A 14,250-nucleotide genomic window follows, 5' to 3' on the forward strand; every position below is an offset into this window, starting at 1 on the left:
GTTGACAATTTAAAATGTTGAAATAAAGATAACTTACTGGAGGGCAAGCAATATCTTAAAATTATTATTTATTCTTCTATGGCACTGGGAGAAGTGCCAGGATAGGCACTATTTGAGCTATCAGGAAATTTTAATTAAAAAGAATTGAAAAATGTTAATCATACTATCCTTAGATTTCATCTCTCTAGATTCTTTGGTTTTTCTTTTTCTGTGTGCATCTGTATTCAGTCTTTTCAAATTATCTTAACTAAGAATTTTTAACAGAATTTTTTTGTAGCGTGTTTTATATTGACTGTGGGTTTCTTCCTGCGGCCAAGGGTATCTGTGCAAGGATGAGAGGGAATAGTTTAGGTCCTCTAACTTCAGATGCTACAGGTAGGTTATGAAGCCACAGTCGTGTGTTTTGTTTGCAGTCGTGCCTTCCATTCCCTGCTCCAGACTGGCACTGATCGGGAAGATCATTCATCCTCAGCAGCTCATGCACTCCTTTATTCACGCTGCAATGGGAATGATGATGGCTTGGTGTGCTGCAGTGATAACCAAGGGTCAATACAGTTTTCTTGTGGTTCCCTGCGCTGGTACTGAGAGGTAATAGTGAATATATTTTTCTAAGGGTCTTTGTTTAGTTATTAAGCCAAAAGTGACCTGTATACATTAATAGTTTATTGACATTCTTTACTTTCTAGACTTCTATAAAAAGTGCTTATTTATTTATGTCATATGTTTTTGATGTTTTATGTTTGTTGAATTCAGCAGTTTTTAAAACCTGTTTATTCTGTGCAGGTGCTGTGCTGGATGCTGTTGGATTTTTTTTTATAGTTTAAAAAAATATTTTTTTCTTTTTTTTTAAAGACCTTTTTGGGGAGTGGTAATTAGGTTTGTTTGTTTGTTTGTTTATAAACAAAAGTACTGGGGATTGAACCCAGGGCCTCGTGCATGCTAAGCACACACTCTACCACTGAGCATTCTTTATACCCTCCCCCCACTGTTGCATTTACTAGAATAATTCACACATAGACTATAAGCTCCTTGAGAGTTGAGAACAGAAGAGGGAATTAAGACATGGACACAAACGGATGTAATAGGAGAAATAGAATGTAATAGGAAGAAAGTAAGATGTACAGATAAAACCTGTGGGAGTTCAGAGAGCAGGCAGGGATCCATACATGGCTTCTCAGAGGAGTTGGCATTTAGGTTGGGATTTGAAGGAAGGGTAGTATGAGAGAATGGAGAAAAAATTTTAAATAATTAAAACTACCTTCAGTAGAGTACCTTTATAATTTTGAAATATACAGTTCTTGAGCAGATGGCATTGATACAAATTTCAGGTTGATATTCTGACTTTAAAAATTAAAAAAAGATTACTGAAGTAATCTTAATTTCCTTATTATCCAGTGACTTTAAGACATTGTTCATAAGTACTACTGAATACTTGATTTCCTTTTGTCCCTCAGTTACTATTATATGAGGCAGGTTTTTTTCCTAATGTGTTAAATTTTTAGTGAAAGCATCCGCATGGGGGATCGCCTAGTTACAAGGGATGACACAAAGAGAAGCCCAAAGTTATGGCAGCTCTGTCAAGTCTATAGCCTTTATTTAGAGTTCTTCTCAGACCAGATGCAGTTTACCAACTTGTAAACACCATTGCTTACTGTCACAGGGGACATTCTTACCCTTTTCCAGAGGGACAGAGCTAGAGAGTTAAACTAAAGATCAAGTTCTCATGCATCAGGGAAAAGGATTTTGTTAATCTTTTGCCTGTACTTAACCTAAAACAACATTTTGTTAGAATTTGAAGCATTTTTTAAGTAATTAAGTCAAAGTTTTGCCTTCAGTAGGTATTGAGCCTAAAATAGTGGTATATGTCCCTGACTTGAATTAATAACCTGTTTTTCCCTTCAGCTTAGGTAGCCCTGCTGCACAAACCTGCTTAAATGAGTATCACCTTTTTTTCCTGCTGGCTGGAGCATTTATGGGCTATAGCTATAGCCTCCTGTATTTTATTAACAACATGAACTATCTTCCATTTCCCATCATACAGGTAAGCTATCATTTGAGCATTACCTATGTCAGAATTTGGCAGAGTTAAAATTGCTTTGATATATGGGTGTATAACTGGCCTCATCTGATTAATTCAAGATTTGATCAGCAAAACTTAGGACTGAGATCCTCAGAATGCCATTTGGAGAGGACAGCTTTGTCTTCATGAGACTGCAGTGTATATTTGAGAGCTGTGGTTGCCCTTCCTGCTGCCGCTCTCAGAATACCACTTTGCTCCACTCTTTCCCTCCCTGCTAGGTAGTGGCAGTTGCTGTGACCTAGCAGGGCTGGGGGAGGATGATGATGACATTCATGCAGAGTACCTCTGTGCAGCTGCCAGCTTCTTTTTGAACCTAAGACCCTCATGAACTTGAGGATGTACAAGTAAGTATAGAATATGTCAGTTACTGTCTCAAATCCTTTTCAGAACAAGGCATTCTTTGAAATTATTAAATGAGATAAGATTTATAGAGCCTGGCACATAGTAAATATTTGAATAAGTAAATGTGTATAAATAGAACAGTTTTGACTGGTTTGAGTGGGATAGTTTAAACTATCTTTCACTTAGGTTTTTTTAAAATCTACTAATTTGGTAGGAACTGCAGACTCTCTGGAACTCAGAACCACCTCCTCTGGCAGGAGAAAGAAAGATGGGTTGAGATTTCTCCAGTGGCATCAAGGCTGTCCCTAGCCTGTTGCCACTATTCTTAACTGTGCTATTATTCGTTTCATCCCCACCCTATGCCACACTGAGGACTGAGATTTGGAGCAAAACTGTTAGAACTAGCCCCTTCTCACTAGCACCCAGTCCAGTAGGGAAAGAGGGATGTGTAAATAAGTGATGTCTCGTGAGACTGTAAGTATGAGAGTGACAGGTTAAAGTTCCCCTGATTTAACTAAAGTTTTCACATGCCTTTTGCATCCTTGAGAACAATCTGATGAAAATTCACCCACTCTAAGGAGATAGTGCTCACGGAAAAGAATCTGGCCCTTACCTCCCTGTAGGCTGTGAGTGTATGAAAAGAGAGTCCTGTTTAGAAGTTCTTCATATCATATGAAGATGAATTAAAAGCAGAGTGTTAGCTTTGCCACCTCAAAATCTCACAAGGAGAAAAATCCCATACAGAAATATCCATGGGGAAACATCTTTGATCCACACAAAATTAAGAACATAGAGAATATAGAAGAAAAGAAAATACTGGAAAAAAATGAGATACTCCCAGTACCTTGCTCCTCCATGAACCTCAGTGGAAAGTAACCACCCATTTAACATCACAGATGTGTAAGAGAGTGAACATGAAGAGTCCAAGAATTGACAGTGCTGATAAATTATTGTTTCTGCCGTGTAATGTTGCATTTGTAAAATTTGACTACTAAGTTTTTTGTAATTTGTTTTGAAAAATCTTAGATTCATTCTTGTGTATTCTTCCAGACCCTTTACTGTACATTTACTGTACATTTGTATATATAGTAGCTGTAACCTTATGTATTTTGTGGGGTGGGATTTTTATAAATAGTTTTATATTGTACATATTATTCAGTAATTACTTTTTTCATTTAACAATATGAAAAATTAGATCTTCTTAAGAATCCAGTAATTTGAACAAATTTTCCATTAGTCCATTAGGTTTTTTCTTTAAACTTGCCTGTGCTACAGAAACCAGTTCTATTGCCCTTATCAAATTCTTAATGACAGACTGACAGGGAAAAGCAGAACGCTGGCATGGAGTAGGGGACAAAGAAATGGATGAATGCCAAGATAGACTTGGCAAATTTTGGCCAACAAGACTATTTGAAAGTATTAAATGAAATGAGATTTATAGAACCTGGCACATAGTAAGTATTTGAATAAGTAAAGGGTAACTTATAGCCAGATCACAGAAGAACCCAACAGGGAATTGAAAAACACTTCAACTTGGGAGCAAGAAGAGGTTATATCAGCAGTTCTCTGCATAGCTGCTGAAATGCCTGCCTGCTTCGCTAGCCTCTCGGACCCTTGTGAGTAATGGTTGAGGTGAGAGCTGCAGTAGGAATAGTATAGGAACCATTCCCTTTTTATTGGGGGGTTGAGATGAGGTTGTGGAGCACCCAGTGACTGCAGGAACAGTGCAGCTTCACATGTGGACTTTGAAGATTCCTGAATAAACCAGACTACTTCAAGCTGTATGGTTAGTGATTAAGTATTCACACGGGCTGCTTTTTGTAAGATACCGCAGGAATATGCAGACATGGTATGAAGATGTAACCTCTGCCTGAGTACTTGGCTGTTCTTTGGCTTCTGAAATCCTTAAAGAAGGATCAGCCCTAATATAAACACAAAAGACGACCAGAATTTGGGAAGTTCATATTTGGTTCCTTAGGTTTTCTTAGATTCTTTCCAATAATTTAAAAATATATTTTCCACTAATATATTTTTGGGGCAGGCAACCCTTGTTTCACAAGAAGTGTAGTTTTTTCCGGAAAACATTTCCTATTTTTTTCTTATTTGATTCTCTTCTGTTAGATTGTTAGCATTGGAAGGTACGCATTAAGGAACTACTTAGCTGGGTCAGTCTTGTTATTTCACAGATAAGTAGATAGGAGATAAGAATTACTGTTGTACGGAAGGAGGAAGCACTAGAACTCAGTTCTCCTGATTCTTAGGCTAATGTCTTCTTCACTGCCAACAGCATGTGAAAAATTTTTGTATAGAGGTAGTATATATCATCTTGAAGATTGTAGGCTCTGAAGCTAGCCTGCCTGCATTAAAATCACAGATTTTTTTTTCCTAGCTGGTAACACTGATTAAGTTACTTAACCTCTCTGTGCCTTGGTTTTCTCATCTGTAAGATGGGATAATAATAGAACCTCCTTCATGGGGTTGTTAATGCATATTAAGTGTTTAGAACAGTACCTGGTATGTGGGGAGCATCCAAAGAATGTGAGCTGCTATTGTAAGTATTATTGTTTTTTTGTGCTTACTCCATATCCATAGTCCCTACTATAAGTATAAATTGATATTGTTAATTTTCTTATTTCTGATCTCCTATCAGTGAGATGTTGTATAACGTAAATAGTAAATACTTTAACATCAGAAATAGTTAATTTTTTACCTCTGGAATAAACTTTATCTTTTTATGATGGCATTGTGTTTTACATGTGGACCAGTAGAGCTACGTGCTTGCCTTGGAGTAAAGCAGAGGCTCTGTCTGAACGTGCCGTTTGATTCTGGTGTTTTCTCTCCACAGCAGTACAAGTTCTTGCGCTTCAGGAGGTCTCTGCTTCTGCTGGTTAAGCACAGTTGTGTGGAGTCTCTGTTCCTGCTTAGAAATTTCTGCATTGTCTATTATTTTCTTGGTAAGAATTTCTATTTTTGGTACGGTGTATGTAATAGCTCACAGCTCTGAAAATATCAGTTACAAAGTCATTCTGGATTGAATTTAATGTTTCCTACAGTTGTAGGTTCAGCTTCCCAGCTGAATCATTGTTTAGATTAAATGTTTAGATTTAGATTCAAATGTTCAAGCAAATTTAGTTAAGGGAGCGTATTGTTAAATAAAGTGTAGTATATTCATACAGTGGAATAATATTCGACCTTAAAAAAGACGTAAATCCTGTCACATGCTACAACATGGATGAACCTTAAGGACATTATACTAAGTGAAATAAGCCAGTCACAAAAAGGCAAATGCTAATACTACATGATTCTACTTATATGAGTAATCGCAAATAGTCAGACTCTTAGAAACAGAAAGTAGAATAGTGGTTGCCCGGGTCTTGGGGGAGGGGAGAAAAGGGAATTCAATGCATATAGAGTTTCAGCTTTGCAAGATGGAAAAGTTCTGAAGATCTCTTGTACAACAGAGTGCCATAGAGTGTATGTACACTTGAAAATGGTTAAGATGGTAAATTTTGTAATGTCTTTCTCACAATGTTAAAAAAATATGTCCTTTAAAAAAAAAGAATATATTGTTTGTCATTTGGTAATTTCTCTCTAAATAACATATTTCTTTTTATAACTTTTTGTGACTTGTTACTAATACAGTAGAAATTTGTTGCTGAGGAAACTTTGTAGAATTTGTTAACATGAATTTTAAGCACAAAAATATAGCTTATTTAATATAATGAACAGTACATGTTGAATGGAAAACACTAATCTAAATAGCAACACATATTAATATAAACAGAATCCAACATCCTAAAATACTGTTTTTAGACTAACATTTTCTGATTCTACCTTTCTCTATGGAATAACTTTAGAAAATTGTTCTATTTGTGTATAGATCATTTTGTTGTCCACTTTTTTACTTTTAGTTTATGTAATCCATTTTTCTGCATAGCTTTTATAATTGTCATTCTAATGTTAACACTTTGTTGCTTTTATTAACCTACTATAGTTAGCCTGGCTGTTTTCCCTGTTGTACTTTTGGGTTGACATAGCAACTGTGTCAGTATATCCACACTCAGCTATTTCTTCTGTAATTCCAGCTATGTTTCATTCAGATTTCATTTCCAGTGTTACCGCTTTTCATTTCTTTGTTGCACTTTGGTCCTTTTGGCCAGTTTCGTCTTTCTGTTGTTCATTTTTGTAAAACGTCATGTGAATTTATCATGGGAGACAAGGAGCAACACTACCTGCTTTGCGCTCTTTGTCAGAACTAAATAACAGATGTGAGTGACCAGTCACCAACAGACTTTGAAAGAAAGGATGTCCATCTCTTATCTACACACTGATTGTATATTGAAAAGCTAGAAGTACTATATTCAGTTGCATACAGCTGAAATTTGAACTGTGTCATTGGGGAATTGGTGTTTTAACTAAACCATGGTAACTGAAATATGTACGTTTTAGACCTGTGCAAAGCAAAGATTGCCTGTATTTAGAAATTATTCTCTTTTTTTTTCTGCTCACACCTAATCAAACAGTCTAGCATTTTGACTGAGGTCTTGGTGTCAACTTGGCCATTTCATCAACCTCATATTCCAAAGCACGATTAAGATTTGTTTTGTTAACATTTTGTAATCATAGCATAGTATTTTTTTCTTTCAGGCCATATTCCCAAAGCTTGGATTAGCACTGCTATGGACCTTCAGTTAGATGAGTAAGTGATACATGAAAGGTCTAATTTTAACTCTTTAAATTGTCTCCATTCTTTTAGATGTTTGCTACTTTCCAAATGTTTTATTTAGATTTAGCATTTAAATTTTTAAAGAAGTACTCATTTTTGAATACACATAATTCACATAATTTAAAATTCCAGTGGTATATAAAAGGGTATACAATAACTCTGTTGGCCCCAGTTTCTAGTCGCCCAATTCCTTTTCCCAGAAATAAGAATGATAATTCATTTTTTGTTAGATACAGCTTTAATATAAGTGGACTTCTTGAGTTGCATGGCTATACCTGTCTTCAGTTTTTCTCCTCAATAATCATTTTATGCTATGTCGTGGTAGATAAGCACAATACTGTGGTGTCACTCTAATTTTCCCTGTGAGGAAACCGGATTTGAGTAGGGTCACGTGACCTGTTGACAGCCATAGTAGCAATGGGGTGGACGTGACCTGTTGACAGTCATATATAGCAATGGAGTGGCAGAACTGGGATGTGTTGTTCTAGTTAGTCCCCATGCACTTTGTTCATAGGTAAAGCTTTAATCTTTATTTGGTATGTAAATATAAACTTCTCTATTAGTATTTGTTCTTTTAATTATTGCTTATTCCACTGTAATTTGTGTGATTTGTGTCATATTTGAACTTAACTACTACCACTTCTGGGGACTGGGAATATTGACACTACAGGTGTTTGAGATATTATGGCTGCTACAGTGTAGATTTCAGTTCCTGACTTTTAAAATTTTCTAGGTAAAATTTAGTTTTGCTTTCTGCTTAATGTCTTAGATATGAAACCAAATTCGTGGGTCACTTACTATGTTATATTAGTCCAGGTTTTAAACCGGGTCAAATAGAAAGAAAAATAATAATGATATTTAATAGAAAGTTAACATAATGCTTAATATTTTTTCCTCCTTTCATTTAAAAAATGTTTTGTTTATATGGAAGTGCCTGGTATTCTGGCCTTAATATATGCCAGGCCCTCAGTAATATTTATTTAAAAACTGAAAAAAAGCTTTATTTATTGCACACTCACCTCCCCCCACCCAGGCCCAGGGAATGTCAAGTACTATGCTGGGCACTCCTAACAAACTGTTTTAAATGTCATAAAAACCCTGAGAGATAGAATGAAGAGAATATGCCACCATTATATTGATGAGGAAACTAAGGGTAGATTGGATCAAGTTGTTAACAAATTCACAACATTTACAAATAATAGAGTCAGAGGTTCTAATCCTGTTTTCACAATTGCAAAGTGTATGATTATAGGATTATGATGACTTTGCAAATTGATCTATTCAAGGTTTTGGTAAGATCACATGAGTTCACTTTATTTAGCATTCTAACAGTTTTTTAAATTATTTTAAAAGTTTGTTATCTGTAGGTAGTACTTTGTACTCTTATCTACTATGAAACAGTTTATAAGGTATACAGATAGAGTTGAAATCCTGTCCAGGAGAGGTGCTAGTCATGTCAAATGGTTTTTAAGCAACAAACTACAAAACAACAATAATAAAATTTTACCCAGCCTCTGGGGGAGGCTTTTTCCTCTGTAGAAAATGACGTGAAGATTTGGAATGCAAGAAACTGAGAGCTAGTTTAGGTCTGCGCTTCCTTTAAGGCTCTCTTGTGCACTTTATAAGACGGTGTTAGTGAAAGAACTCTAGGAGAGGAATCTATCACCATTATTATCTAGAAATAGGATTTGTTTCTGTGTGGGGTCCCAGGTCTGTTAAATGCTTAGATTGTATTTTTCCCACAGGATTAAATAGTAATTTCTGCTTTCATAGGCAGTTTCATAGGCCTCTTGACACTGTGAGCGGCCTCCTGAATCTCTCATTACTCTACCATGTCTGGCTATGTGGTGTCTTTCTCCTGATGACTTGGTATATCTCATGGATACTCTTCAAAATTTATGCCACAGAGGTTAGTATTGAGTTTTGGGTCAATACTTTTCTGTTTTGGAGTGCACAGATTTATTTTTAGTAGAGCACTGATTAGCATGCTGTTGTGCCCAAAGCCATTTTGAGAAGTTGGGTTTTGGTCTTTCTTCTCAGACCTCTTAAGAGATGTATCATTTATAACCATCATTTATTTGTACTTTTTTCTGAGGAACAGTGTTAGTATTCTTAATGGTTGGAAGCTAAACTAAATGAATTGTTAGTGGTACTGACTGTGCTTTGTCTATAGTGTAATTCTCTCCTGAAGGTTTCTGTTTCTCTACTGAGCATATACTAGATGAATTGAATTTTAAATTAATTTTATGTGCTATTGATAGAGACTATTAAAATATTTAAATATAAGGCAATAAAATACTTGTTCTTTGAAGGAAAGTTAAAACATTCATATTGAAGAAATGATTTTTATAATAAATTTTTTTAATTTTTAATTTTTAAAATTCTAATTTTTTTTTAATGGAGGTGCTGGGGATTGAACATAGGACATTGCACATGCCAAGGATGAACTTTACCACTGAGCTATACCTGTACCTCTCCAAGAAATGATTTTAAATGAATGGGAATTGCATTGTTTTTATCACCCAGATGTTTGTAACTTAGAAAATGAAATGTTTCTGTTTTATTTTACCATCTCTGTATGTTTATGTCCTTCAGCGGCTTCAGACAATCTTTGTTTCTTAAATTTGTTTCTATTGTTGGAAGCCAGAGATCTAGTAAAATCGGAAAAGTAATATCTTAAAAAGTAGTGTATTTGGATGTTTATAATTTTAATGCAGCATATTTTTGCAGGGAACACTAATGACGTTAATTTGGTTGTATTGTCTTCCTTGTAATAAATTTCAAGTGCTAATTTACTGAATGTAATTAAGTCATTAAAAAAATTAATTTTCATAGTCTTTATTTTTTATTTATTTGATAGGCTCATTTGTTCCCTGTTCAGCCACCATTTTCAGAAGAGTCAAATGAATGCCTCCCGAAAGTTTTAAACAGCAATCCTCCCCTCATCATAAAGGTATCAAAACTATGCATTTTGTGTCTCTGCACAGTCATCTCTAAACTATTTTGTGGAATAGACTTAATGTTTAGCATATTTAAGTATTTAGATACATTTTTGAGGGCCTAAAATATTCTAATAATGTAAAAAGTGTTGTTAAAATCACCTACATGCTACAGTGAATGCTGTTTACTCTTTCAGTTATCATTCATTCCAAATGACTAAAATGCAAGTATGTATTGCAATATATTTGTATAAGCTGGGCTTTATTCAGAACAGGTATAAAAATATTTTAAGCATGAAATATAATGATCATATACATTAGCTTTTCACAAACTCCTCATGGTAGCAAAACCAAGCACTACTGATTGTTTTTTTTTCTTTTTTTTCCTGAGACATGGAATCTCATCAGTGAATCCCCCCAAACCATGTTTTTCTGCAGCAGGTTTGTCAACCTCAGCCCTGCCAGCATGGGAACCCCTCCCTCCTGCCCACTGCCACATGCCCTGGGAGGGACACCCTGGTTGAGATCCAGTCACCTACAGCTTTTGTTCGACCCTCAACAGCAAACTGAGCCCTCCACCTGACGGGGGGGGCCACAGCCCCCTCTGCCCCCTAGGGCCCTGGTCTGGATGATTATATATAGGGTTATGGTTGGCCCATCGAGGGGCTCCACACAGGGGCCTGACCTCTGCCTCACCCACAGGGCAAATGCCAGGAGTGACCCTTTGGCACTCCTTCCAGAATGACCAAACTGTCTCCTGCTCCTTGTCAAGGGTCCTCACAGCACAAGTGCTCATGGACCAGGTGGCTCCAGACCCCACACAGGAAGTAACAGGTCTGGACAGGACACAGGCCGCTGATACTGGCTCAGCAGCTCTCAGGCAGGGAAGCAGGTCACACCTGCCCAACACTTTCTTCTACAAAGTCTCCCCCAGACAGACCTACTGAATGACTGAAGGAGACCCTCTCTGAGTCAGTCCCACTGTGCCCGAAGCTTGCCACGTGCTCATACATCTCATTTAATCCTCACAACGAGCCTTACTCTATGAAAGAAGAAAATCGTACTGTCCGGCTACAAACCATTCTTAGTGCCCACTGTTCTGAGCACTTAGCGTAGAAATAGCTGCTTCCTCTGTGCTCCGACGTCACGGTGATTCTTTTTTTAATCATTGGATTAAGATACATTTTCACTCATGTAGTATTTTTGGCTGTTATGATCAAAGGAAGTGCTTGATAGTGTGCACATATTCAGTGAACTCTCTTAAAATATGAACAATGACAATGATCCTAAAACAAATTTTAATCAGAAGAGTCTAAAGAAGTTGCAGTAAGTATAAATCAACCTAAGTAGGAATAAATTGTTTTGATTTAAATTGCATTTTGAATTTTTAAAGTAGAACTACGATATATGTGATCTGTTAAGAAGTCATAGTACTTAAAAAAGAATTAAAGGAAAATAGAACCCAGAGTTTCATTCTAGAAAAGTTATAAACTAAAAAGAAAATGACCCACTGATGTTCTGAATAGCTTTAAATATCAATCATGACTGATTTATTAGATAAACAAAATATCAGTTACTCGTTTGGTTATTCAAGAAATCTTTATTTACTGGGCAGGTGTCGGTCACTGCTAGTTGCTTAGGGTATAATGATGAATAAGATGTAGCACAGCCTAGTCGAAAGGGCAGATACAAAATGAGGAACATTTACTGTGGTAAATTAAGTGGGAACCACTTATTCTGCTTGGGACCAAAACAAACCTTCATGGAAAGGTTGGTGTCTTGAATAATGAGCGAAGCAGTTTGCCAGAGAACAAAATGAGGATTTTCAGTTAAAAAAAAAAACAGCACATGCTGTCTATCTACTGTGTGCTAGGTGTTACCTCTAGATATGGTAATGAGCAAGACGTTGTTCCTGCCTCACAGTTTAGTGGGTGGAACCAGATAAGATGAGAAAGCAGGCAATTACAATAAATTATGTTAAATGCCACGATTGAGAGCTGTGTGAGTGTTTTTGTGCGGGAGGGCAGGGAAGTTCCAGGAGGATGTGATGTTTTAAGTTTCCCATCACTAAGTGAGAAGGAACACAGAGTTCTGTAGTTCCTAGTAGCTGGAGCCTACGAGGTGCGTGGAGTAGCCTACAGAGGATAGAGGCAAGAAAGTTCTGAAAGTCTAGAAAGGAAGATTATGGCTCTGAAAAGTATTCCCTTCTTGAAAAATTGCAACTAATTTCCCCTTAGATATATAATGTTGAGCCTAATTCATAAATAAGGTTTTATATGGAGGTTAAAAATTTAAATGATGTGTATTTTTTTCCTTTTAGTATTTGGCCTTGCAGGACCTGATGTTGCTTTCTCAGTATTCTCCTTCACGAAGACAGGAAGTTTTTAGCCTTAGCCAACCAGGTATTGCTAAAAGTAATCGGATGTGTATGCAGAAAGTGTTCCACTTAAAGTTTTTAGTGAGAGAGATGTATTTATTAAAATATTACATATTGATTTAAATCTTATGCAAAGTATTTGCATTGCTGTGGTTAAAAATTACATTTCCAGGAAAAGTATTTTTAAACTTTCATAGTATTTCCTTCAGCGCCCTCATTCCCTTCACCTGAAGAAATTACGAGGTAAGTTGACAGTTTTAGAGCAGAAAAATAACAGTTTAAGAATCCTAGAAGTTTTAATGCTACAAGGGGGCCTTAAAAATCAAGTAGTCTAATCCGTAGATGGAGGGCCTAAGTCTCAGAGAGATTAAGTGGCTTAATAAAATAATGTCAGAGTTGGAATAAGAAATTCTGTCATTTGACTCCAAGGGCAGAGCTCCCTCCTCCTGCCATGCTATTTGCTTTCCTTTAAAAAAACAAAAAGTGAAAAGGAACTAGATTTAATGGTGACCAAGGATGCTGTTGGCAGCTCAAGCACTTGCCAGGCTCAAGACTGCAGATGTGCCAGTGGTGCTCTGCCTTGTTCCCGGAGGGAAAGCCTTCCTGCCCAGCCGTTGGTGGGGACAGAGAATCTGGGTAGCTTTACATCTCTCTAATCAGCTCTTCATTATTTTGTCCTACTTGCCAGTTCCCACTTATAAAATGAAACTGTAGTTACATGGAAACGAAATCCAGTTATACAAAAATATAAATACGTGGAGCTGCACTCCTTTTGGTAGCATGAAAAACCCAGTGCCAATGCTGTGGGAAATTATCTGCAGCAATACCTTTCTAGCAGACTTAGGTTCAGTTAGGAATTCTGTGTACACTAAATGTTTTCACCAGATAGTTAAGTAAACTGTAACAGAGTGGCATGTTCTCTGCCAGAGAAAATACATTAAAGTGTAACTGGTCATAGAGAAAGAGACCTGATTTATGGCTACCAGAGGGGGGGTTAGATGAAAGCAGTCGAAAGGTACAAACTCCCAGTTATGAGATAAAGAAGTACTAAGGATGTAATGTATGACATGATAAATATAATTAATACTGCTGTGTGTTACATATGAAAATTGTTAAGAGAGTAAATCCTGAGAATTCTCATCACAATTCTCATCCATGTAACTACAAGGAAATACATTTTTTTCTATTTCTTTAATCTTTATCTATTAGAGATGATGGATGTTCACTGAACTTATTGTGATAACCATTTCATTATGCCATACACCTTAAACTTATACAGTGCTGTATGTCAATTGTATTTTAAAACTAGAAGGAAAAAAGGTAACTGGACCATTGCATAGTTCCGTAGTGGTCGTGAGTTACAGCAGTATAAAACATCCTGGGGCCTATTGATGGAGTATTTTGTTTGTTTGTTTTCAGGTTGAATGGTATTCCTCTTGAGTTGTAAATGGGGGAAATATTTAAGGAGGAGCCTAAGTGAAGAGAGAATGATTCTCTGGCACCCAGGCTGGAGAAACCAGTTTTCAGTGGACTCCTTTGCTATCCTCAAAACACAGTGAAGCACAGTTGATTTTTATATGACAGCTGTAGGAGATGAATGTCTTAGAAAAATCAAAAGAAAATGAGAATTAAGGGATTTTTTTAAAGATTATTTAGTTATTTATTTATTCATTTATTTTGTTTTGGGGGGAGGTAATTAGGCTTTTGTTTATTTATTTTAATGGAGGTACTGGGGATTGAACCTAGTGCATGCTAGGCATACACTCTACCCCTGAACTGTACCCTC

At 36.4% G+C, this 14,250-nt stretch overlaps 1 protein-coding gene across 6 annotated transcripts in view; it reads left to right on the forward strand.

Moving 5' to 3' along the window:
* The window catches only part of NDC1 (NDC1 transmembrane nucleoporin), a 44,109-nt gene that overhangs the window by 5,870 nt on the left and 23,989 nt on the right, over positions 1 to 14,250 (forward strand). For 5 of the 6 annotated variants that reach the window (XM_006200507.3, XM_072974449.1, XM_072974448.1 and 2 more), the window contains 7 exons: positions 414 to 588; positions 1,903 to 2,041; positions 5,268 to 5,376; positions 7,070 to 7,121; positions 8,922 to 9,057; positions 10,009 to 10,101; positions 12,408 to 12,489. In XM_006200507.3, coding sequence (XP_006200569.2) covers positions 414 to 588; positions 1,903 to 2,041; positions 5,268 to 5,376; positions 7,070 to 7,121; positions 8,922 to 9,057; positions 10,009 to 10,101; positions 12,408 to 12,489 — 786 coding nt within the window. Of the gene's footprint in view, positions 1 to 394; positions 589 to 1,902; positions 2,042 to 5,267; positions 5,377 to 7,069; positions 7,122 to 8,921; positions 9,058 to 10,008; positions 10,102 to 12,407; positions 12,490 to 14,250 lie in introns of all 6 variants that reach the window. The other variant, XM_072974446.1, reaches the window with a different exon arrangement.

The sequence above is a fragment of the Vicugna pacos genome, chromosome 13 (genome assembly GCF_048564905.1).
Source record: "Vicugna pacos chromosome 13, VicPac4, whole genome shotgun sequence".
Lineage (NCBI taxonomy): Eukaryota > Metazoa > Chordata > Mammalia > Artiodactyla > Camelidae > Vicugna > Vicugna pacos.